The following is a 23,312-nucleotide window of genomic DNA, read 5'->3' as shown; positions in this document are numbered from 1 at the left end:
GCTCAGAGCCTGGAGCCTGCTTCCAGTTCTGTGTCTCCCTCTCTCTCTCCGACTGTCCCCTGCTCATGATGTTTCTCTCTCAAAAATAAACATTAAAAATTTTTTTTTCAAAACCTGTTGCTGAGACAATAGGGAAGAAATATTTAATTTCTGCTACATCCATCATATAAAAATTAGCCAGATGGATTAAAGACCTAAATATAAAAAAGAAAGACTCAAAAAAATGGAATTGGACAGTAATTTGGAAACTTTCTTAGCTACAGAGAACAGGAATAAGACAGCTACATTTACATGAAAACTCAAAGCTTCTATAGGACAAGGCAAACACAATGGAAAGAAAGACATACAGGAGAAGCTAAGAGGTCCTTTGTAAGCTATGGGATGAATTATCAATCAGGTAAGACATACAGAATTCTTGAGAAAACACCACAAACAGGCAATTCTCAAAAGGAAGAAATCAGTCTGTCAAAGAAACATGAAAAGAAACTCATTATCACTAGTAAGGACATAAAAGTTTACAATTTCATATAATCTGACAGTAATTAGGTCTGGTAATAAGTGAGAAACAGGAACCCGCACATCTCGCGGAGGGAACAGTAAGTGGTATGATCATACTGGAAAGCAGGTTAGCAACATTCAGTGAAGTTCAAGATGCACGTAACTTAGAATGCAGTGACTGTACTTCTTTACCCACAAAGAAACTCCTGCATGTGGACAAGGACTAGTAGTAGTAGTAGTTTTGTATAGCATGGCCTGTACTCCATAAAGAGTGTGACCTTTATTACACCACCCTTAAGTAGGGACCAAGAACCTGTGGTTTACTCTGTGTGCAGCAGTATTTGGCATTTAAAATGAACAAAGGCTACATATACCTCAACACAGTTAAATACTAAAGTTGCAAAAGAGGTACACAATAAGATACCATCTAGGTTAATGCTTTGTACAAAAACAGTTTACAGACATAGCAAGTAAGAAGACCTCACATGACCCCCAACTTCAGGATGGTAATTACCTCTGAGGAGGAAGCCGTGGAGGGACTGGCCTTGGGAGGTAGGGATGGGGTCACAAAACAAAATGTTTACCTGTCCCCTGTGGGGTTTTCTTTCTTTAATAACACCCAAACTGTATATTAATATGGCAAAATGACATTGGTTTGACAGTGAATCAATAGGTCAGTTTTTTGTGGTTTTTGTTTTTTGAATGTTTCATAATTTACATTTTAAAAATTTCTGAGAGACGAACACAGAAGAGGGGGAGAGAGAGAGAACACAGAAGAGGGGTGGAGAGAGAGAGGGAGAGGCATAGAATCCAGAGCCGGCACCAGGCTCTGAGCCTGACATGGAGCTTGAACCTACAAACTGAGGTCATGACCTGAGCCAAAGTCAGACACTTAACCTATCGAGCCACCCAGGTGCCCTGAATGGTATAATTTAAAGTTGGAAGTTAAGCAGCCATTCTTTCCACTGCCTCTGATGCACAGGATAGTTAGCACCTGCTATCCAGAGGAAACAAATGGGAAAATTCTTAACAAGATGGTTGTAATTTGTATCAAATGGGAAAAGTTTCGCTTGATCATTTTGCAATCCCATTGGTCACAATTAAAGCAATCTTTCTATGAATGTCCCTTTTCTGAAAGGAAAGGTGTGCTGAGATCTAGATTTTAATTACCTCTAACCTACTATTAATGAAACCCATCTAATTCTTAGTGTCTGCAAGTAGTAACTCACAGTAACGACCACTGTAGACTATGTAGTGAACTAGAACCATCTTTCTCTTCTATTCTAACCAACCGAAAGCTTACAGAAAAAAAACCAAAATATTAGAAAAGATATAATATAAAAATGGTTGCATTTAACTGAGGGATTCTTCCAATCCTTCATGGTCAGGGTGACAAGATACTATACGTGGAATCAGACTTTCCATTTGAAATGGTCAAAGTGGTCACTGTCAAGAATACTCTACAGGAGATAAACATTTATCGTGTATTTTAGAAGAAAGGGACTGCTTCAGAAAGCTACAACTTTGCGGTGGAAAGGGTAGGATTTCCTGTAATCTACTGGAGCTTACCAGGAAATGGGGGGAAAAAAGAACTGAAACAACATACCTGGATCAGCGGCAGTGAAAGGAACACCATCAGAGGTATAAAATGTTGGTTCATTCTAGGATGAATCAAAGTGATACAAGTATGTAATCCTTTCCAAATTGATTTTTTAAAGCAAATTAATGAAGCCTGGCTGATGTCACTCCTCTCCATCTGATAACGTGAGAACAAGTGAAAACCTGACTTCCTAATAGCCATTTTCATTTCACTGGGAAAGTCTATGGTTTCCAGATTTCTATTTGATTATCTCAAGTTCTTGAGGCTCTAACTCTGCTGCCTATTCTCAGTCACACACATGATGAACTGTTTTGTGGCACACTGTGATTCAGCATTGTGTCAGCTTATTTTTAGTTATGGTTCTTCCCTCCCCATCATTTTAAAAAGAATTTCCAAGACTGGAGTTATTATAGAAGCATTCCTGCATAGTTGCATTATGCTTGGTTATGTTGGGAGCTTAAGGGCATTACTGGCCTGGTGACCACTTTTATTTTCTTAGTTTACTACAACATACATAGTAACAGTTTGAGATGTGGGCCTCTGGTTATGAATTCTCTGAACAACTGCTTCCCAGAATCCTTATACTCAACCAAGTCTAAGCCTTGTTGATTTCTCTCGCCTCTAGATGGATCTTTCTCTAGTCCACCCTTCCCCTGGAGGATTCCACCATTTCTTCTCATATTTACCTGGTCTGCTGGCTTCCATGTGGCCTGAAGCCAATGAAAAGTTACTAGGCATTAAATTCTGAGAATCTCTTTATGTAACTCATCTAGAATTTTCCAAAATTGGAGCCAAGCAATAAGCAAAATTTAAAACGAAAACACTGGCATACCATAAAATAATTAGGATCATTTTCAGGTGTTGCTTCTCTGTATGTTGAAGTTGCATGGACTCTACCCCAGTTACTTGACCGGAGTTCTACCAGCTTCAACAGCATCTGTTTCACGTCTCTGCAGACAGAAGGCAAAAAGGAGTGAAGTATATCCACCAGAAGTGTAGAAGTGTTGTCAGATTCTAGAATACCACAAACTCCTAAAACTTTGTTTCCTAAGTTTAACATGTACATTCAAGTGCTTTGTTTTTTTTTTTTTTAAGGCAGCCTTGATATTTGTTCCATTGAACTGTGACTATACGCTTCTTAGAAGAGGTAGTGGCTATTCCACATTTTCATGCCTCTGGACGTTATAATGGACTTCTAGTATTTACCCAAGTATTTACTTAACAATTTATTTATTTTTAAAAATTTTAACATTTATCTCACACACACACACACACACACACACACACACACACACAGAATGTGAGTGAAGGAGGGTCAGAGAGAGAGGGAGACACAGAATCAGAAGCAGGCTCCTCCGCTGACAGCTCAGAGCCTAATGTGGGGCTTGAACCCATGGACTGTGAGATCATGACCTGAGCTGGAGTTGGCCACATAACCGACTGTACCACCCAGGCGCCCTTTTACTGAACAATTTAAAGTGTGAATCATTTACTTTTAAATAGACTATTTTACCAGAGGAAAATCTTAACTTATTCCACTTATTAACACAAGTGAACAAAAATGGCCTGATGAGCAAAGGCCACATGTAAGATATTACACCTTAAAAGAAAACACTTCTGTAGCTCTAGATTCTAATTCTTCTGATCTATAGCAGATTAAAAAAACAACCCCCAGAGAAAAAGAAATGGAGACCTACTGGCCATCTGCCTACCTGCTGCAATTTGCATCTAGGACCACATTTTCAATTCTCTGAATAATTTCTTCCATATGAGTCATTCCTTTTTCCTTCCAGGCATCTTCCAAAACTGACCCTGTCAACTAAAAAAGCAGGTGTCAGTAGAATGAGGAACTCGAGAAAGCAGAGAAATCCTAGAGAATATCAGCCACAGTTCAAGCATTCTGTCCACCAAATGAATCTGGCAAGTTAAATATTGCCAACTATTTTCTACCATCCAACAGGCAGGAAATCTTTATGCCCTCTGTTTTTTTTGACTGAGAGAAACTAAAGCAGAACTTGAACCATAGGTTTTGTGTGTACATGACTATATGGTATATTCCCAGTATGAATAAAATAGGCTATAGGATTTTAATCAACATAGAACTTTTTGACATATGCATTAAGTACAGAAGCTTTGAATTAAAAAAAAAATTTTCCTGGGGGGAAAAATGAGTTAAGTATATAAACAGGTAATTCATAGTGACAAAAATGGCTAACAAACATGAAGAAACGCTTACATTCACCAATGATCATGAAAATGCAAAATAAAATGAAATTTTTGTTTTTACTCATCACCCATGACAAAACAGAAACTAGGGTGATTAGATCACTGATACAAATATGGGGAAAGCAGTGTACTCATTTACTGTTGGTAGGAATACACTATGGTTTAGTAAGAGAGAAATTTGACATTTACCAAATTTAAGGATGCAATGCTCACTGGCCCACCAATGGAACCTACACAAACAACTGCACACAGAGAGACGAAGTGACTCAAGAGGTAAATATTTTGTGTCAAAGATCTAAGATCTTTGTTGGATCATTAAAAAGTATGGCACAAAGAGAGGATCTAATTAATGAAGGCACACACATGGAAAAGGAAGGAAAGGAAATTTAGAGATGGAGGTGAAGGACTTGCATTTTTTGCTTCCAAATTTGGATTCTTCTATTAAAAAAGAATGTACAGGCTACTTTTCCAATATTTAAATTTAAGAGCAAACCAAAAGGCCAACATTTAACTTAAATTAAAAACTTAATTTTGAATTCACGTGCCTACTAGAATACTGTCCGTCCTCTAAATCATATACAAATGAAGTAGAAGAGTGAATTTCAAAAGCAACAGAAGTGAAACCTACCTTCAGTAATTTTACTGCACAAATTAAGTTGTCATCCACAGGATTGGAAAAGAGGGCATTCAGCAACTCCCGCAGACCAACCTGAAGAATATCTGCTCTTGTAACCTGTCCGTTTGTTCCCTTGATCTTCAGGAAAGAAAATGAAAAGCAACCATGCTAAAATATTACAGATAAGAGACTGGTCTAATATGTGGGCAAAATAACTGTTTTAAGTTAAACAATACAAAAATCAGAGAAATCCTCTGGTATTTTCACAAAATTAGACCTTTTTTTTATATGAATTTAAAACTTCTAACAGGGGCCTCTGAGTGGCTCAGTTGGTTACGCGTTTGACTTTGGCTCAGGTCATGATCTCACGGTTCATGGGTTTGAGTCCCACATTGGGCTCTCTGCCGACAGCTCAGAGCCTGGAGCCTGCTTCAGATGCAGTGTCTCCCTGTCTCTCTGCCCCTCCCTGCTTGCACTCTATCGCTCAAAAATAAACATTAAGAAAATAATAAAAACCAAAAAACCTCTAATAAAGCTAGTAAACTACAGGGATGCCGGGTGACTCAGTTGGTGAAGCATCCGACGCTTGATTTCAGTTCAGGTCACGATCTCACGTTTTGTTCTACCCAGCACGAAGCCTGGTTGGCAATCTTCCTCTGTCCCCTCCCTGACTTGTGCACATGCGCGCGCGCGCACGCACACACACACACGCACACACACACACACACATACACACACTCTCTCTCTCTCTCTCTCTCTCTCTCTCTCTCTCTCGAAATAACTTAGGGGGAAAAGCTAAGAAAATAGGGGTAAAAATTTACATTTATCACATATATGAGGATAATCTAAGCCTCCTTTATAATTACTGTTTCATAAAACATTCTGTTCTATAAAGATACCTTTTTTCGAACATACATCATTTTATTCTGCTTTTTATACAATTTAAAAATACTCTTTTGCATCTGAATGGTCTGTGTCTTAGCCAGAAGAGCTTTGGCCTGGGAGCCATACCTCATCTTTACATCCCTCATAGACCTTGCATCAGCACTTCCACACAGGTAAACACACAACAGCATTCTTAAAACGACTCTTCATTTACAGCATTTTTTTTTTTAAACTAAGAGAGACTATCCGAAGCAGGCCCCATGCTCAGCACAGAGCCTGACAGAGCGCTTGATCCCACGACACTGGGATCATGATCCAAGCCAAATGTAAGAGTTGGATATTTAGCTGATGGAGCCACCCAGGCGCCCCTTAGAGCACATTTTAGATGAGTGCTCTTACTTGGGCTTATATAAAAATAAACTGGAAAAGATTAATGCAAGAGACTTTAAAAAAAATTAAGTCCATCTGTGGTAAAAAGGGATAGTAAATTAAACACTAGATTGGACAGAGGCTGTTGAGAGGCACTAACAGGTGCACATCTGATAGAGGACTCATGGTTCTTTTTTCAGTGGTGTTTATGATTAAGCCTTCAGATCAAAGTTATAAGGAAGTATAACTTAGATCTGGATAAACTAATAAAAATCAGACAAACCCATTACAAAGTAATATTCAGCACTCAGTTGCCTAGTATCACACACATACTCAAGTATACCACCAAGTCACAAACTTGTTTAGTAGCTGTACTTTGGACAAATGCATTTTATGTGGAAGATTCATATATAAATGGGACCCAGAACAGTAATTCTGGGTGAATGTGGATAGGAAATCCCGCCAGAAGTTCTCCTGTCCCCACTTCTAACTTAAAGCTTTGTGTGCTACAGAACGCTTGTGAGCCACCATCAGAAAGTCCACATACGTGTGAAGATTCAAGAAGGTATGATTTCAACAGCTTAAACTTGGACAGAAACCATGCCCTCCAGAAGTACACAAAGACTAAATACCTAGGAACTACTTCCCAACAGCCTCCCCACAAAGACGGGAAACGAACATTACAGATGTTCCATTAACGCACGTACACACACACACACACACACACACACACACACACACACTCTACTGCTTGCAGGTACGGAGACATATTCTCGTTCCCTTTGCCCCTCTTCCACTTCACTCTTCATGTCGTAGAGGGCAACATAAATACAAATTCCTTATCAAGGTCAGTTTATGTTCTTAGGCTTGATTAGTACTTAAAAATCTCTCCTCACCTCCAAGTTAAGATAAAGTTCTCCCAGGAAGAGTACAAATGCATGGAATCGTTTTCGAGTCACTTCATCCCCCTTGGCAGCTTGATCTTTAACTTCATATTCAGTCCGACACCTAATGAAGATATACCTTCTATAGTATCACATTGCTTTGCTTTTTGTACAAACAAGACGACCATCTGCCGGTTTCACTGTCCACAAGCAGTACTGAGGTGAGCACAGAGCACCAATGCCCCGATCTTTTAGGATAAGAAGTGTTCCTGTCTATTGCAGAAACCAGAATTTGCAGCACTTTTTCATACTAAAGTTCCTAGTGTTAAGAAACTGATACATTTGTCATCTGTTTGTCAACGGTTTAAGCAACAGGTTTCATGAGGTTCATTGTATATTGGTACCACAAAGAAATGCCTCACCTTTAGGTCTTCTAGGCTTTTTGTCAAGAAAGCCCTGCTTTTACTCAAATTGTCTCTTTAAAATGTTCTAATCTGAACATATGAACTTTAAAAATACATTTAAAAAATATAGATAGGTCTCCAACCGAAAATAAGATGAATTTTTATTAAGCTCACTAGCCTTTTAATCTCCATTAAACCAATCAGACGAATGAAAAGTCGCCAATTGAAATTCACATAGAAACAGAAAGCAATTATTTGGTCTCAATATCCCGGCGACCAAAAAGGAGCCAAGTAACTTGGTTTTCCTTGCTTTATTCCCACCCACCCACCTCACTCAACCTGCCCCATCTGCCACCCTAGAAGTTATCTAAAACAATCACAACAAACCTGTCAGAGCCTGAGTCAGTGAAGTCAGTGAATTACGGGTCCGCCAGCCGTTACTAAAAGGATTTTTTAAATATACTTCAAATGTTTACCAATTTGGTGTTAAATTGTTTTTTATCTTTCTTGATAAGGTGGTGAAAGAACTCTAGGAAAGTCCTGTTTTTATAAAGCTGTTCTTTTAAGGACAAAAAGAGGGGCTTATAGAGACTGAATGGCTTCCATGTGTGAGGGACCAATTTAGCTTGGCTATGTAAAATTAAAAAAATAAATTTTTTTTAAACAAAAATAGTCACTGCTTACCAAATATTTACCTTGGATTGGTCCATGAATCAACCATAAACCCAGTACAGTTTATCGTGTCTATGTGGCTTATAGCTTAGAAGCTACATTAAATGAGCAACATTTCGTTTGAGTCAGATTTGTTACTGCCTAAATATTAATTCCTCATCAGAAGTTTGGATATCTATAAATAAAACACCCTGTTTAATAATGGAAAGGATGAGCTAATTAATGCCAGCTCAGTTACCCAAACACCTTGTTGGCTACTCTCCTTTTATGACTTTGTAGGTAGGAGTTTCGAGGAAATGACTTTTGTTTTCTAAGAACAATGACTATTATATTATACATTAAGATATATATATACATATATATATACACATATAGCAAATGGAAAGGTAAATCTGTACCCCTGGGCATCACTGGTTATCTAGGTAAGGACCCACACCTCTAATCTTTCTAAGTTAAAAACACAATTAAAGGTAATACATGCTTGTTTCAGAAAGGTTAAAAACAGAAGTAGAATAAAGTCACTACAACCAAGAGATAACGACTATAAAGGTTAATTTTTCTTCTTTTCTAAATATGTATATTTGTAAGCTAGGTAATAGAATCAAGCCCTCCTTTTCATTAAAGAATTAGCATTTATGTTAATATTTCTGACAGTTGCCCAGTACTATGGAAGGTCAGGTAGTCAAAAGACAATTGGAGGAGGTTTTCAACCATAGCCACAGACTACAATTATTTGGAGAGCTTTAAAACAAACAAACAAACAAACAAAAAACCCAAGGCTCTACCTCAGTCCAATTAGTATTTAGTGTTTCACTTCCAAGTCCTTTACAGATTTGAAATATATTTCAGTGTAGAGTGAGACGGGCACCCATTTTTTTCTCCCACGAATGGCTAGCCAGCTGTCAGCGGCACAGTTTACCTTCTACATACATATCTGAAGTATCACGTTCATCAAAAGCTTAATTTGCAAGGGTCTCTGGAGTCTACTTTTGGAATCTTATGTTCCAGTGCAATTTAACCAAATGGGATACTTTGCAACCATTAAAAGCATCCTTAAAGAACTAATGGACTAACTGTAATAAACTTGAAGACAACCTTGTTCTTGAATAAAACAATTCCAATAAGAAAATGTTTCCCTAAATTATGAATTCAAGGTCATGCCAAAAAGATCTAATAATGCACCAAAAAGATTTAGGTAATTTCACATGTTAATTCTAAGTTCTTTGGAGAAAAGCAGCATGCAGGGAGAGCGAAGGCAATTCTACCCAAAAACTATGGGGAGGGGACTAATATACTACGTATTAAAAAGTTAGAGCTTTTTAACAGTATCATAATAAAATAGAAATAGAACAAGTGATAAATGGAATATAATGAAACTCTAGAACCAAACCCCAAATATTAGGAGGTAGTTTAAGAAAGTTAGTTCAAATCAGTAAAAAGATGGATCATTATAAAAAATGGTAGGGGTAAAACTAGTTCAGCCTGTGGCAATCAATTAGAACCTACTCAAATCAAAAGTACAGAAGTACTAAGAAATAGCTAAGTGATATTTAAGATCTTGGAAAATGAAGGCCCATCTAAGCACAAAACCAAAGGCAGAGATCATTACAGAAAAAAGACTGATATGTGGGACTATGAATTTTTAATAGTACATACAATATAATAATACAAGTAAGAATGGTCCACCCTAACTTCCCCTGCAACTTTCTATAATGCACAGTCTTTAGAAAAGAGAATGGTCAAATTCTAGTATGTTTTTATTATTAAAGTTTTCCTTTAATTTCATATACTCACACTGACCTTTGAAGCAGCAATTGGCGAAAGTTGCCACTCTGTGGGCTAATTGTCAGATGATGGGACAGGTAATTACACAGGCGAGCTCCCATGTAAGAGAAATTTGGAATAGATGTGGCCTTTCAAAGAGAAAAACAGTTTATGACACAAATACATTGTTATTAATGCAAATACTTAACAGCAACATTCAAAAACACATTTCCACCCCTAAAACTGACCACATTATACAAATGTACAAGTCTTGAATTGTTCGGCATAAGGAAATTAACTCTCCCGCCCAACTTCACACCAAGAGCAAGAACAAAGGACAATGTTTAAGGCAAGTTCTCCCCACAATTTACTTGAGATTACCTGAGAGTAAATTAACGAGGTCTTTTCATACTAGCCAGTTTTTGCATAGGAGGTATGCATGTGCCCAGTTGCACAGTGCTAATTATGAATAAGAGTATTTCCCAAACGACTGTTTCATGGCGTTTTTCACGGATAGGAGGGCACAGACTTTGGCATCTAGCAGCCAAGATTCCCATGCCTGCATGGAGACCCTGGACATCGCTAACCCTCCCTGGGCTTCTGCCCGATTCCTAGGAGAGGTGATAAATGGTACCTGGTATAAGAGATTAACTCTTAAAGAATACTCCAAACACACATGGGGTGTAAAGAGGAAATAAAGAGAAGCTCTTCCAAAAACAAAACTAAGACAGTGAAAACCACTATGTACAGAAGATAGTACTGCTTTGCCTATATCAAACTAAGTTTTAACTTCAGTTTTTAAAGAATGGTAGAGACAACACAGTTTACCAGCTAATATTAAGTAACACATTAAAAGATTAAGGGACCCGGCCAAGGTTACCAAGGTAATAACAACTAACCATAGAGTCTAGATGTAACAGATGATCTGGTGCCTCTCTGACTTGATGCTTGGTCTACTTACGAGTGGTGGTAAATCTCAGATAAGTCACTTAACTTCTCCTAAGATGTGTATGAAATAAAGGAGAAGAGAAATAACTCCTTTAATCCTCCGTGGTTGCAAGGTAACTCATTACACATGCAGTAGTTAGCATGGCCTAGCATGTAGAACTATGTTATAATTAGTAGATATTTTTATATCTAGTTACTTCGTTGCTCACAGGGGACCCTTGTTATCACAGCAGGCAGACTGGTTTCTCCCGAGATCATGTATGCACATTTAGTACCACAGAAGACTTGAAATACAAAAACCATACTTTCCCCCCCACTATGGACATTGCCTGTTTTCCTTTAGTTTACTTTTAACATCATCACATACAACTTAAAAGACAAGAAACTCTACAAGGCTTGTTATTACAATGTCATTTCCTCACTGCACCCCACCTTTACACTCCCACAGACAACTACTTTCAATTCTTTCAGCTGAAAAGGTTTCAACCTCTGTTATCACCATGCCCCGGGATCTGTTTAGTCATTATTTCTTACGAGTTTCCCACCATGGAAAAGGAATATCTAGTTTTCACCATGCTCAATCCCACTCCATTCTATTTCCCAATCTTTCCACCTACCAATGTCTTTATATCATGATTTGATTAGTTTTGTGTTTCCATTTACAGCTGGACCATGTAATATACAGATTTCTCCTTTCCTAAACAACTTTGTTTTCTCTGGACTTAATTTTTTCTACACTGTTCTTTATATCGGTCTCATTGATTTACCCCTAAACTCACAAGTTTTTAAGTTTCTTCTTAACATCTTTAAACACAGCAGCCATGCTCGTCTTACCATGAACGGTGCCCAGAGCCTTCTGCCCTGTGCCAGCAAAGCCTGGCTATCCTATCGGGATCTCCTTCACCACCACCTAGATGATCCACTTAGCCACTCCTCTAAAATGCTGTTTCCTAGTTTCTCTCCCTTTGTCCTTGGCTTAATTCTTTTTGGTGGAGTACTTCCTTTCACTAACTTCAAGAGGGGTAACAGAAAAACTTCAAACTGGCTACTCAGTGCAAATAGAGGGAGAGGGTCTTTAAGAAATTGTAAATAATTTAGTCTGATTCCATCCTTGTCCTAGAGCCTTCCCAATCAGGGGGTTTCTCCCCCCGCTTTCCCCACTGGCTTGGGATTCAACTTTTTTAGATCTGCCAAGTCAGTTACTCCTCACCCACCTGCTTTCCAGTCTCCAACGCTGGTAATTTTATCTCCTTTCCTCATCTCAGCCCCTACAAGCTTATGACTTCTTAAAAATCCCATCATTTTAGCAGTATTTGTGGAGGAATCAAAGTTGAACATGTAGGTTTAATCTGCCATTTTTATAATGGGTCTTCTGTTATTATAAACAAATTCCCTCAATGAAATTTAAAAACTTGTAAAATCTGTGTATCACTGACACAGAGTATCAAAATTTAAAATAAGGAATACATATTTGAAGAATTGGCTTTGAGACAATCGCAGAAATTGCAGTCTGTCAGGTTATAGTCCTTTTGTCCAGCTCTGAAGAACTAGAACCAGGCAGCCTATGAAATGCTGAAACTAAAACAGAAGAGAAACCAGAAAAGCAACTTCAAGTATAATTTCTCCATTTTCTTCTCCTATCCTTTGCAATCCACCTAGAGGCCAAAAGTAGGCATGAAGACAAGTGGAGCGATTCTATCTTCCTAAAATCTCAGGCATGTCTCAAACCTGAGAGTTGGCCAGGTGATACCAAGGGGTCCACGAACTACCCGAACGAGCTGTAAAAGTCATCAAAAGAAACACTAAAGTAGGATGAAAATCATCCAGCCATCATGATCACTCTTCCATATACTCCAAATTTGAGTTGTTCTTTCAGCAATGACTTAAGTATCACTTGAATTTATATTTCTATTCACTTCCCACTGTTTTCAGTCAGTTTCAAATATTGTCCTTAAATCGGTCTTCAAAATCCAGTCTCATCTATTTGCCCCCCAGCATAAATGTGTCACCGATCAATATGCTAGGATCAAAACTAAACTTGGTGTGAACAATCTACAATTACAGAATTAGGATGCAACTCCTTAGAAATTTAAGATAGATAAAAGCATTAATGTTAAGACTCAAAACAGTGTCTTAGGGTTTTTTTTCTTTTTGACTCCTTTGGGAGGCCAAAAATTTCTCCCACGATTTTCTTCTCCCTTAATCCAAAAGTGCTATATAATTTAACACCTACGAGAAAAGAACTACAGTTAATTCCAGATCCTATAAAAACCGAGCGGGATGGAAAAAAGGTATGACACTTACCTAGCCTTCTTCATAAATGCCTAACACTCGTTCCAACTGCCTGCACAGAGTCTTGAATCTCCAGTCTGGCTCTAGTCCTATCCCCACTACAGGGATTTTATACAACAGAGACCTGAACCTTAAAGAGTTAAGGAGTATGGAAGCCAAGAAACAGGAACCTGGCCTCCCTGAAGGAGCAACACCACCGCTGGGCTTCAAGGAAGCTATGTGATGATTGTGTGTGCCGTCAGCCAACCTACCTGTTGGTAGATGAGTTCTACAAGTTCTTGCAAAGCATCATCTGTTGTAACCCAGCCATTCAGAGTCTCTGCAAACTGTTCAATTTCGGTTTCAAAACTGCCAGGCTGCTCTGTAAGATGATTCAAAAAATCCTGAACATATTCTGATAGAGTGGGATAATCCTCACAACCATCTTCATAGGCTTCCTATAGATCAAAAGTTAAAAAAAAAAAAAAAGTTTTAATCCTCGCAATTGGCTAAAACCTGAGGCAGCTTTAAGGTGAGAAATCTCTAGAACAAATGATGCTTCACACGATAAAATGTTACTTTCTTCAGCAAAATTAAATCCACTGAACTATTCTTCTTCCCCCAATGGCCAAAGTGTTACATTACAGCAGAAAGACTCCATCTAACTGGGTGGAAAATGGTCTTCTCATTCCTAGCAGATTTACAAGACGGAGAAAGTTTAAACCAGTATTTTATATAATACCAATATCAAAATTAAGATTCTGATCTATTTATGAGTACAAGATCTGAGATTTGCTTCAAAGTGGGAAGGGAGAAGGGGCCAGAGATAAGAGAAACAAGAAAGGCCACAGGTGGTAACTGTTGGGGCCATGGGCGGGGGTTCAATCACACTCTCCTTCGTATTCTTATGGATATTTAACAATGTCTATATTGAAAAAAGAACCCAGTAACGTCTGTCCTCTGTTAATTCCCAAGGACAGAGAAATATATAGTTAAGGGATATAAAATTTCACCATAGTGTAACTGTGGCAGACTTGAGCTGCTCTATCCAGGCTTCTAGCCAACCCTGACTGTAGCAGCAGTTCCCAACTAATATTTTACCACTATCACCTTTGGTAGTTTCCAATCTTTCAATTAATGGCAGGAGGCTGAAGAGGGTGAGTACTGCAAAAAGGTATCAGATCAGATTATCAACCCAGATACTTGTAATGCCTAGAGTACCAACCAAAGCGTTCTGAAATTTGCTTAACAGTTAGGATCTAATAAGAACTATATTGCAAATGAAACTTATCCTTTTCCAAAAGAAGTCAAATGAGAAACGACATGAAAGAATTAGGACAATATAGAAGCATTTTATGAAGGGGTTAATTTCAAAAGCCAGTGAGTGCATAAAGCAAAAAAAAGAAAAATCACACGCAGTCCAAATTCTCCTTAGGAAAGCTCCATGTTAAAGATGAACAACTAAGCTTAGTGAAAGGCCTAATGCAGCCAGTTGGTCCTCCACTACTGTGCTGACCACTTATTTCTCCAGCCGACCATCACTCAGAGGCCATGGTACATACCTTTTAGTATTTTCAGATATTAAAGTGATACTACTTAACATTAGTTGCATGTACTATGAGAGGCACTGAGGAAGTCAGACCAACTGCAGAAATAGCAGATTCACATACCCATATCATGCTCATAGTGTTTGTTGAGCAAGAGAGGAGGTAAACTGATACATTAAATGTTCTGATCTCAAAACTGAATCCAAATTTAATGACTATCTCTGGGAGTGCCTGGATGGCTCAGTCAGTAGAGACTCCTGATTTAAGGGTCATGAGTTCTAGGCCCACACTGGGTATAGAGATTGGTTAAAAAGTAAAACTTTAGGGGTGCATGGGTGGCTCAGTCAGTTAAGCTGCCGACTTCAGCTCAAGTCATGTCACGGTTCATGAGTTCGAACACTGCGCTGGGCTCTGTACTGACAGCACAGAACCTGAAGCCTGCTTCAGATTCTGTCTTCCTCTCTGTCCCTTCCCTGCTCCCACTCTTTAGTCAAAAATAAATAAAAACATTTAAAAAGTTTAAATAAAATAAAATTTTAAGAAGGACTACTCTAAAATAAAGAGGTTAAATTAACATTGATGAAATTCAAATTTATTCATCATAATCACTACACTTAGATGACCGAGCACTAAATGAGTTAATGAGTAAATGCCCCTAGACCTGTGACTAGCACATGGTAAGGTATTAACTGTTGACCAACTTTCTACATTTCTGGGAAGACACTAAAACATATCCCAAATGCCACAGCCATGTTCTCATACCTAAAGAATCACACCTAAAAGCATCTAAAGAACAGAAGTCTACACTTCTTGACATATAAGGCGATACCCTAACTGATTAATAAGCTATGTAGGTGACAGACACTGTAAGAGCTCTGCAAGCTAGTCTCACTTAACCCTAAAAAACTTGGCACAGATGAAGAAATGAACACAGTAGTTAAGTCACCTTGGTTATCCATTCAAAAACGTTTACTGTGGAGTTCCTACTAAGTGCCAAACACTGTTCTAGGTGCTGGGGGTATGGTCTTGGCATGAACAAAGGAGACAGAGTCCTCCTCCAGGGGAGCCTGTCTTCCACCATGGAGGATATCATTCACAAGTTAGAATATACTATGAAAAAGGTGGGCTAAAACTAATATAACACTGTATGTTAACTATGTTGGAATGAATAAAAAAAGGAAAAAAGGGAAGGATTCTCAAGAGTTAACAGCTCATTTGAAGATGAAAAGAATAAAAAAAATAAACCCAGCCATACAAAGATCTGAGGCTTACTGGGTGACCCAGTCAGTTGAACTCAGGGGGGTTCAGGGGTTTGAGGCCACATCGGGCTCACTGCTGTCAGAACAGAGCCCACTCCAGATCCTCCCCCCACCCCCCCACCCGGCTCCTACCCTGCTCATGCTCTTTCTCAAACATTAAAAAAAAACCAAAAAAACCAAAACCACATAGGCCACTAGACGATAGGTGCTTATCTGATACCTTTGAGAAAGAAAAGCCAAAACAGACACTGAAGATGGGGCAACAGCTAATAAGGTCAAGGAGGCAGATAGGAAATCATGTACGATCTCGGGGACTACACCAAGACTGGCTTCAAAGCCAGTGGAAAAACCACCGGGCAAAGAGGGTTTGAACAAGCAGAGACCATGGTGTGATCATACAGCTAGTCCAAAGAACGGAGCACAGGACAAACCTGTGGTTCTAGTCTCTGTGCTACACTCCAAGGAACTGGCAGAGGCTTTAAAACCCAACTCTTGGGGCGCCTGGGTGGCTCAGTCAGTTAGTCCACCGACTTCGGCTCAGGTCAGATCTCACGTTCGTGGGTTCGAGTCCCGCGTCAGACTTTGTGCTGACAGCTGGCTCAGAGCCTGGGGCCTGCTTCTGGTTCTGTGTCTCCTTCTCTCTCTGCTCCTCCTCCTCTCATGCCCTGTCTCTCTCTGTATCAAAAATAAACAAAACATTTAAAAAAACAAAACAAAAAAAAAAAACCCAACTCTGACATTTGTACAATAGTCATTGCCAAAAATCCATCTAACAATCTATCAACAAAGAACTGGTTAAATACACCACCTTATAGCCATATAATAGATCAAATAGCCACAAGATAGATTTACATCTATTAATACAAAAATCACTAACACGTTAAATGCAAACAACAGAACCGTATTTCAGTACAGCTTAATTTTAAGAGACTTACAGACAATGAAAGTTTCTGGAAAGATAGACAGGATTAACAGTAGTTAGTTAGCTCCAGAGTCCATGAATGTTCAGATTATAAATATTGCCATTTTTTATAAGATTGTGAAAGCAGTTAAGCATTATAAATGCCTACATTAAATAGACTTAATATTAGCTACATAATGTGAGTTTTACATTAAAAACACTGATAGCGTTTTACAGACTTGGGAGTGTCCTGTTACTACTGACAGAGAAAAGCAAGAAGCCATTAAGTTCTAGCTGAAGGTATTCATTTCTGGTTTCTATCAAACATCACTCATTGTGGCAAAAATGCAGTCCCAAAGACTGATTCCCAGTCTTCTACAGAAGAACTCTTTTAAGACAACCCAAAGTCTGAAAGTAAAGGAGAGGAGAGGAGAGGAGAGGGGCTCTGGTTAAGAGCATTATAGGGGACGGGTTCAGAGGCTGCCGCTTCAAGCAAAGAAGGAAGCAGAGTATTCTGGGCAAACCAGCACTCTGACATGTTTGCGTTATTTCTCCAGTACCAGATTTTTTCAAGTACAAATTTCATCAGTATTCAATGTGGAGTTAAATGGCTTTTAAGCTGAAGGATGAAGTTTTATTTATTTTTCTTAGAATTCTGTGCCAAGAATTTGGGGGCAACATCAGTTAGAAAAAGCACTTTTCATGGAAGATACTTTGAATGCACTGGTAGAGAGAGGACCGTATTCCACAGCAGCAGGAATAAAAGGAAATTGATTAGACACCTAGACAGTGGCACAGTCAAGACTACTGTAGTTTGAAGGGAGGAAGAGTGTGAAAGAGAAACAGGAGTCAATATACCATTCTTGGCCTAAGCAGCTAGCTAGACTATAAAAAATATGAGGCTTGCAGAAGATGAATTCTTTTTTTATACTTGAGTTTCAATGGGAGATCCTCACGAACAAGGCAAAAACAAAACACAATCCAGAAGTTCAGAAGGAGAATTAGAGTTCAGTATCAGTAGACAGATAGGCAAAGGTCAGATTCTAAAGTGATAGGGAGGACCACAAAGGCAGGCAATTAAATGTGAGGAAAAAAAGAACCTCAGGGACTACCGTCTGAGAGAAGGAACGATCTGCAAGTTGGACAGATGAAGAAAGTACTGCACAGTGGCCAAAGGAAAAAGAGGTGCTCATAGAAGCAAATGCTACAGAAGAAGCTTAGAAGTTGATGTCTGAGAGAACCATGGTTGCAGTCGTGGGAGTGAAAGACTACATGCAGAGAGGGAAAAAAGTCAGTATCCTAACTATTTACTTCTTATAAAATAAGAGGAACTTCTAAAAGACTGAGAAGGTACCCTTGGCCTCTAGCAAAGACCAGACACACTGGGACTTGCTAAACTGCACAGATCATATGGTGGTCAAACTCTACTAAGATGAGGGATGAGGACAACAGATTCAGGGGTGTCTGGGTGGCTCAGTCAGTTAAGACTTGTGCTCTTGAATTTTGCTCAGGTCATGATCTCCTGGTTTGAGAGATTGAGCCCCATGTCAGGCTCTGCACTGAGAGCATGGAGCCTGCTTAGGATTCTCTCTCCGCCCTTCAGCCCTTCATGCTCTCAAGAAAAATACATACATTAAAAAAAAAAAAAAAGAGGACAATAGATTTTAAAACCCAAAGAACATCACTAAAGGTCACAAAAAATAGTATCAAATCAAATAGGGGGATCAGCTTACAGAGGCTTGATCAGTGAGAAGTAAAACAGTACCAGCAGTGAATAAATTTACATTTAGGAGAACATCACTATTGAAAGGCAGAAGACAAATAGGCAGTAACTTGAGAACATTCTTAGAAGGATAGGATGGGGGTGGGTGGGTGAGGATTGTTATTTTTTTTAATAAATGCTTTGTGAATTCCTATGTAGAATGTTCGGTTCTCATAAGTGAGCTGTGATTAAATATTCAAGATGTAATGGTTGATCTAAGCAGCAGCAATGGCCGGGAGTAGACAGATACTACAACTCCCTGGTAAGAAGGCACAGAAAGCAGGAAATTCTAGCAGTGGGATTAGAGGAAGGACTCGAGGATAAAAGGGTTCAGAATCTTGGCAATGTTCTTGGCAGAAAGCACAACAAGAGGCTACCATAAAGGGTTTTAGAAAAAAGTATGAATGTTTGTGAACAGATCCAGCTCAAACATACCCATATTTTCATGCATATCAAAGCGGACTTAAGGCATTTTTGTCCATTTTGTTCACTGCTGTATCCCCAGTGCTCGACTTGCAGTAAGAATCCAACTATCTGTTGAATGAGGGAGTGAACACAGCTAACTCTGGATTATGGCTACTGTAAAGAGACCCACACAAGACCCTACCCTAAGTCAGGGAAAAACCAAGGATACTGCTGTTTCTGTGACTAAGTGGACAGAGAAAGACAGTTACCTTTGACAGAAGGTAAAAGGGTACATTAGGAAGACTAGAGAGGGCACCAGAGCAGTGGTAGCAAGCTTGAATGATTATATAGAATCAAGGTGGATTGCAAACAAATGAGGCAAGCCAATGAGCAATTAGAGGTCAAACATTCCAGCTAAGGGGGCTGCCGCCATTCAGCTGCAGACAATTTTGCTGTCAGAGTAACAGTCTGGTACAACCACATCTTGTAATTTCAAGAGAAACCAGAAAATTCAGATTTGCAACATCTAATTTAAGTACTGGTTGCTAATTAAACAGGCCCTTTAAAAAAAAAAAAAAAAGGAAAAACACTGCAGGCCAAAGACAACACACCTGCAGGCCACACACGAGCCATGGGCTTCCTAGTTTGCAATCTGTTCTGGCCAACAGAGCATAGAAGTTGACCTAATAGAGGATATCAAGGAATGCCTAACGGAGGACAATGACTCAAAATAAGTGGACCCACATGGCTCTGTAGCCCAGGACTCACTTGAACTATGCAGAACTATGTCAACTAGTTGGTACAGAACTTGGGGGGGGGGGGGAAGAACACATCTCTATCATAAAATGGCCCAAGTCAATAGGGAGAAAAATGGGAAGCAGATTGTGGCTGTCTGAAAGTACTCTTTAAGAGTTTATTCAACTAACTACTCACAGCTCTCCAATGGTTCCTTTCCTCTCTGAGCCAAACACAACTTTTGGGCAAGAATCCCAGGTGTTTTCACTTCTATAAAGAGTACCAGTGGAGGAGGGGCAAAGAAAGAGGGAGAATCTCAAGCAAGCCCCTTGCTGTCAGCGAAGAGCCCATGTAAGGCTCGAACTCATGAACCGTGAGCTCATGACCTGAGCCAAAAATCAAGCTCGACTGACCAAACCACCCAGATGCCCACCAAAGCTTTTTCCTACGGCAGTCTAAGATGGAGTTTCTAAAACATGAGGTAGTTTTTCCATACCTTTTCTATAAAATAGAAAGGAAAGGAAAGCACCACCCCCCACCTAAGAAGCAACAAAATAGGTGTGCAGTTAGCTATCAGGTAAATACAAATTAAACCACAAGTAGTGGGGCGCCTGGATGGGGCTCAGTGGGTTAAGAGTTCAATTTCAGCTCAGGTCATGATCTCGCAGTTCATAAGCGGCCCACATTGGGCTCTGTGCTAACAGTGCAGAGCCTGGAGCCTACTTCAAGTTCTGTGTCTCCCCCACTTTCTGCCCCTCCCCTGCTCACACTGTCTGTCTCTCTCTCAAAAATAAGTAAACACTAAAATTTAATAAAAATAAATAACCCCAAGTAGATACCATATACCCACCACACTTAAACACTGAAATTTCCAAATGCTGACGAGGAAGCAGAGCCAGGTGGAAATCACATACTACATACTTTGGAACAGTCTCTTTGGAAAACTATTTGGCAATCTCCATTAAAGTTGGCTACTGGGGCGCCTGGCTGGTTCTGTTGGTAGAGCATAAAACTCCGGTTGATCTTGGGGGTGGACTTCAAGCCCCACGTTGGGTGTAGAGATTACTTAAAATCTTTGAGGAGAAAAAATGAGTTGGCTGCCCTACATCCTTGCAATTCCACTATGTACCCATGGGTAGAACAGCAGCCCTATTTACAATAGCCCAAAAGTAGAAACAATCAAATGTTTATCAAGAGACAAAGGGAAACAGGTGCCTGGCTGGCTCAGTTAGTAGAGCTTGCAATCCTTGATCTCAGCTCAGGGTCATGGATTAAATCCTCCCCACTCAAGGCGTGAAGCTTTCTTAAGATTAAAAAATTTTTTAGAAGAGACAAAGGGGAAAAACATCAAAACCAAAACAGACAAACGAGACTGTGGTATATTCTCACAATGGAATGCTAAGATTAAGTCACCTTCAATTACATGTTACAACATGGACTTGAACATCGAAAAAGTGAAAAAAATACATTCTGTATGGATCCTTTAATATAAACTTTGAAAACAGGAAAACTTGTAAGTCAAAGAGTAGTGAACCTAGGAGAGCAGTAATAATTAGGAGGGTACAGAGGGAGCTTTGGGGAGGTTAATGTTCCTTTTCTTGATTTGGATGCTAGTTGCTTACAGGTTCATTCTGTGAAACTTTACGCTAACCTTTATGTACACTATTCTGGGTTAAATATCAGTAAAGCTAAGAAATTAGGAAAGAGAAGACTTCTGCTAAAGTATTACCATTTTTTAGGCCTCTAATGGTTCCTGCCCAACTTACCTACAATCAATTGCTATACATTTACCCAGGACATATTCCCAATTGCGCTTTGTGTTTTCTCCCACTTAAAGGGAGATCGATTTTTTAAGTTATTATTGACAAAAACGAACCTGAAAGTTTAAAAGGTCTTCATACTTGTGTAAACATTTTATCAAAACCTCCTACACTTCTTAGAACCAGAAACACTTGTTTTAACATAACAGAGTCCAGATGTGTAACATTCAAAACCTACCTCAAATTAGTCTGCAACAATACAAAGGTTTAATTTACCGTAAAACTACCAAGGAATATTCAGCTATCTTCCTAAAATCCAATTTAAAATCAGCTTTGCCAGGCCATTATTCTACAGATTGTCCAGTTAGTCTGGACACAAATTTTATTTTTTAATATGGTTTTAAATTTAATGTTTATTTTTGAGAGAGAGGGAGCCAGAGTGTGAGCGAGCACACGCTTGCAGGACTCAGCAGGTAAAGATGGGGACGGAGGATCAGAAGCCGGCTCTGTGCTGACAGCAGAGAGAACCCCACCAGGGGTTGGAACTAACCTGAGGGAGAATGACCTGAGAAGTCGGAGGCCTAACCGAATGAGCCACCCAGGCACCCCTGGACACAAATTTTAGTTTTATATATTGAAAGGGCCCTAACCATATCCTTTACTAGGGTAGAAATACTCTACAGATACTGGGAATACAGTGGAGACAGACAAAAAGGTCTACTCTCAATTTACACGGATATTTTGAAATGTCACAAACCACAAAATATATTCCTAAGTCTGTTTGGTTTCTTTGAGAGTTTACACAATTCATAATGTTCTCACGTGTAGCAGAAAGCTCCAGCATACTGATTAATGACATAAAGAATCACGTTGTTTCAGTAATGTTAATCCAGATTTGTAGTAAAAAGGAATACTTACTGCATAACTAGAATAACCTGATGGGTAAAATTCAGGAGCGTTCACAGACAGCTTAGACATTAAAACAGGAGCTACAACCACCTGGGGTTTAGCCATTGCTGACTCCAAGTTCTGCTGTGGGATATTATCCTGCGAACTAGGTGGAGCTCTGAGGGGCCTCGTTTGCTCTGAGAAAGGAAAAACGAGGTGTTAGATGCGTTCATTCCTTTGTATAGCAACTTACTATCTGCTGAAAAGCCACAGGAGAAGGGCTGGTTTTTAAGAGTTAAAACAAGAACCATCACGAATTTTAAGGGAATCGCCAAGATGTATACAGAAAGCCTGCAAAAAGGAACAATAGCCTTGCTTTAGATCATTTATGGCCATACCTGCCTCCTAAATGAATGCGTGAGGGCTTACTTTTTTCCCTTTTCCGTTTTTAAGGAGTTAAAAGAGGCGGTTGCACGTCTAAGGGCTCCCATTCCTGGGCTGGGAAGGGGGAGGCGATTTTTTACTTCCTCCCCGGACGGCCGAACTCCGGGACCGCGCACCGGGCCCCTCCCCCCGCCGGGGCGCACAAAGGATTCCGGCAGCCGCCTTCCAAACCCCGTTCCGGGCCCGTTCCCACCCCGGAGCAACCGGGCCCCTCGGGGAATGCTTTCGGGGAACGGCGGGGGGGGGGTCTGACGAGGGAGGAGAAGGAAAAAGAGCGCGGGCCTTGCCGCGCGCCGAGGGCCGTAGGGAAGCATTGGCCCAGGAGGACAGGGTCCCCGAGAGCGGCTCCGTACCTGGGAGCGCCCCGGGCCGGGGAGGCCTCTGGGGGCCGGCGGGGACCTCGCACTGGGCCCCTGGCGGCGGGGCCGTCCTGGGCTGGCGCAGCGGCGGCGGCTGCAGGAAGCCCGGGGCTTT

At 39.9% G+C, this 23,312-nt stretch overlaps 1 protein-coding gene across 2 annotated transcripts in view; it reads right to left on the bottom strand.

Moving 5' to 3' along the window:
• PAIP1 (poly(A) binding protein interacting protein 1) overlaps positions 1-23,312 on the bottom strand; it is a 29,428-nt gene that overhangs the window by 5,704 nt on the left and 412 nt on the right. The window contains exons 1-9 of one of the 2 annotated variants that reach the window (XM_029940924.1): positions 23,192-23,289; positions 22,425-22,591; positions 13,410-13,595; positions 9,955-10,067; positions 7,091-7,202; positions 4,953-5,078; positions 3,811-3,917; positions 2,931-3,048; positions 2,105-2,159 (exon numbers count right to left, since the gene is read on the bottom strand). In XM_029940924.1, coding sequence (XP_029796784.1) covers positions 2,105-2,159; positions 2,931-3,048; positions 3,811-3,917; positions 4,953-5,078; positions 7,091-7,202; positions 9,955-10,067; positions 13,410-13,595; positions 22,425-22,520 — 913 coding nt within the window. In that variant the 5' untranslated portion in view covers positions 22,521-22,591; positions 23,192-23,289. Of the gene's footprint in view, positions 1-2,104; positions 2,160-2,930; positions 3,049-3,810; positions 3,918-4,952; positions 5,079-7,090; positions 7,203-9,954; positions 10,068-13,409; positions 13,596-22,424; positions 22,592-23,191; positions 23,290-23,312 lie in introns of those variants that run through there. The other variant, XM_029940923.1, reaches the window with a different exon arrangement.

Source organism: Suricata suricatta, chromosome 6, assembly GCF_006229205.1.
Source record: "Suricata suricatta isolate VVHF042 chromosome 6, meerkat_22Aug2017_6uvM2_HiC, whole genome shotgun sequence".
In the NCBI taxonomy this organism is placed as follows: domain Eukaryota; kingdom Metazoa; phylum Chordata; class Mammalia; order Carnivora; family Herpestidae; genus Suricata; species Suricata suricatta.
Note: the sequence above shows the minus strand (reverse complement) of the source record. Positions and strands in the feature narration are given on the sequence as shown.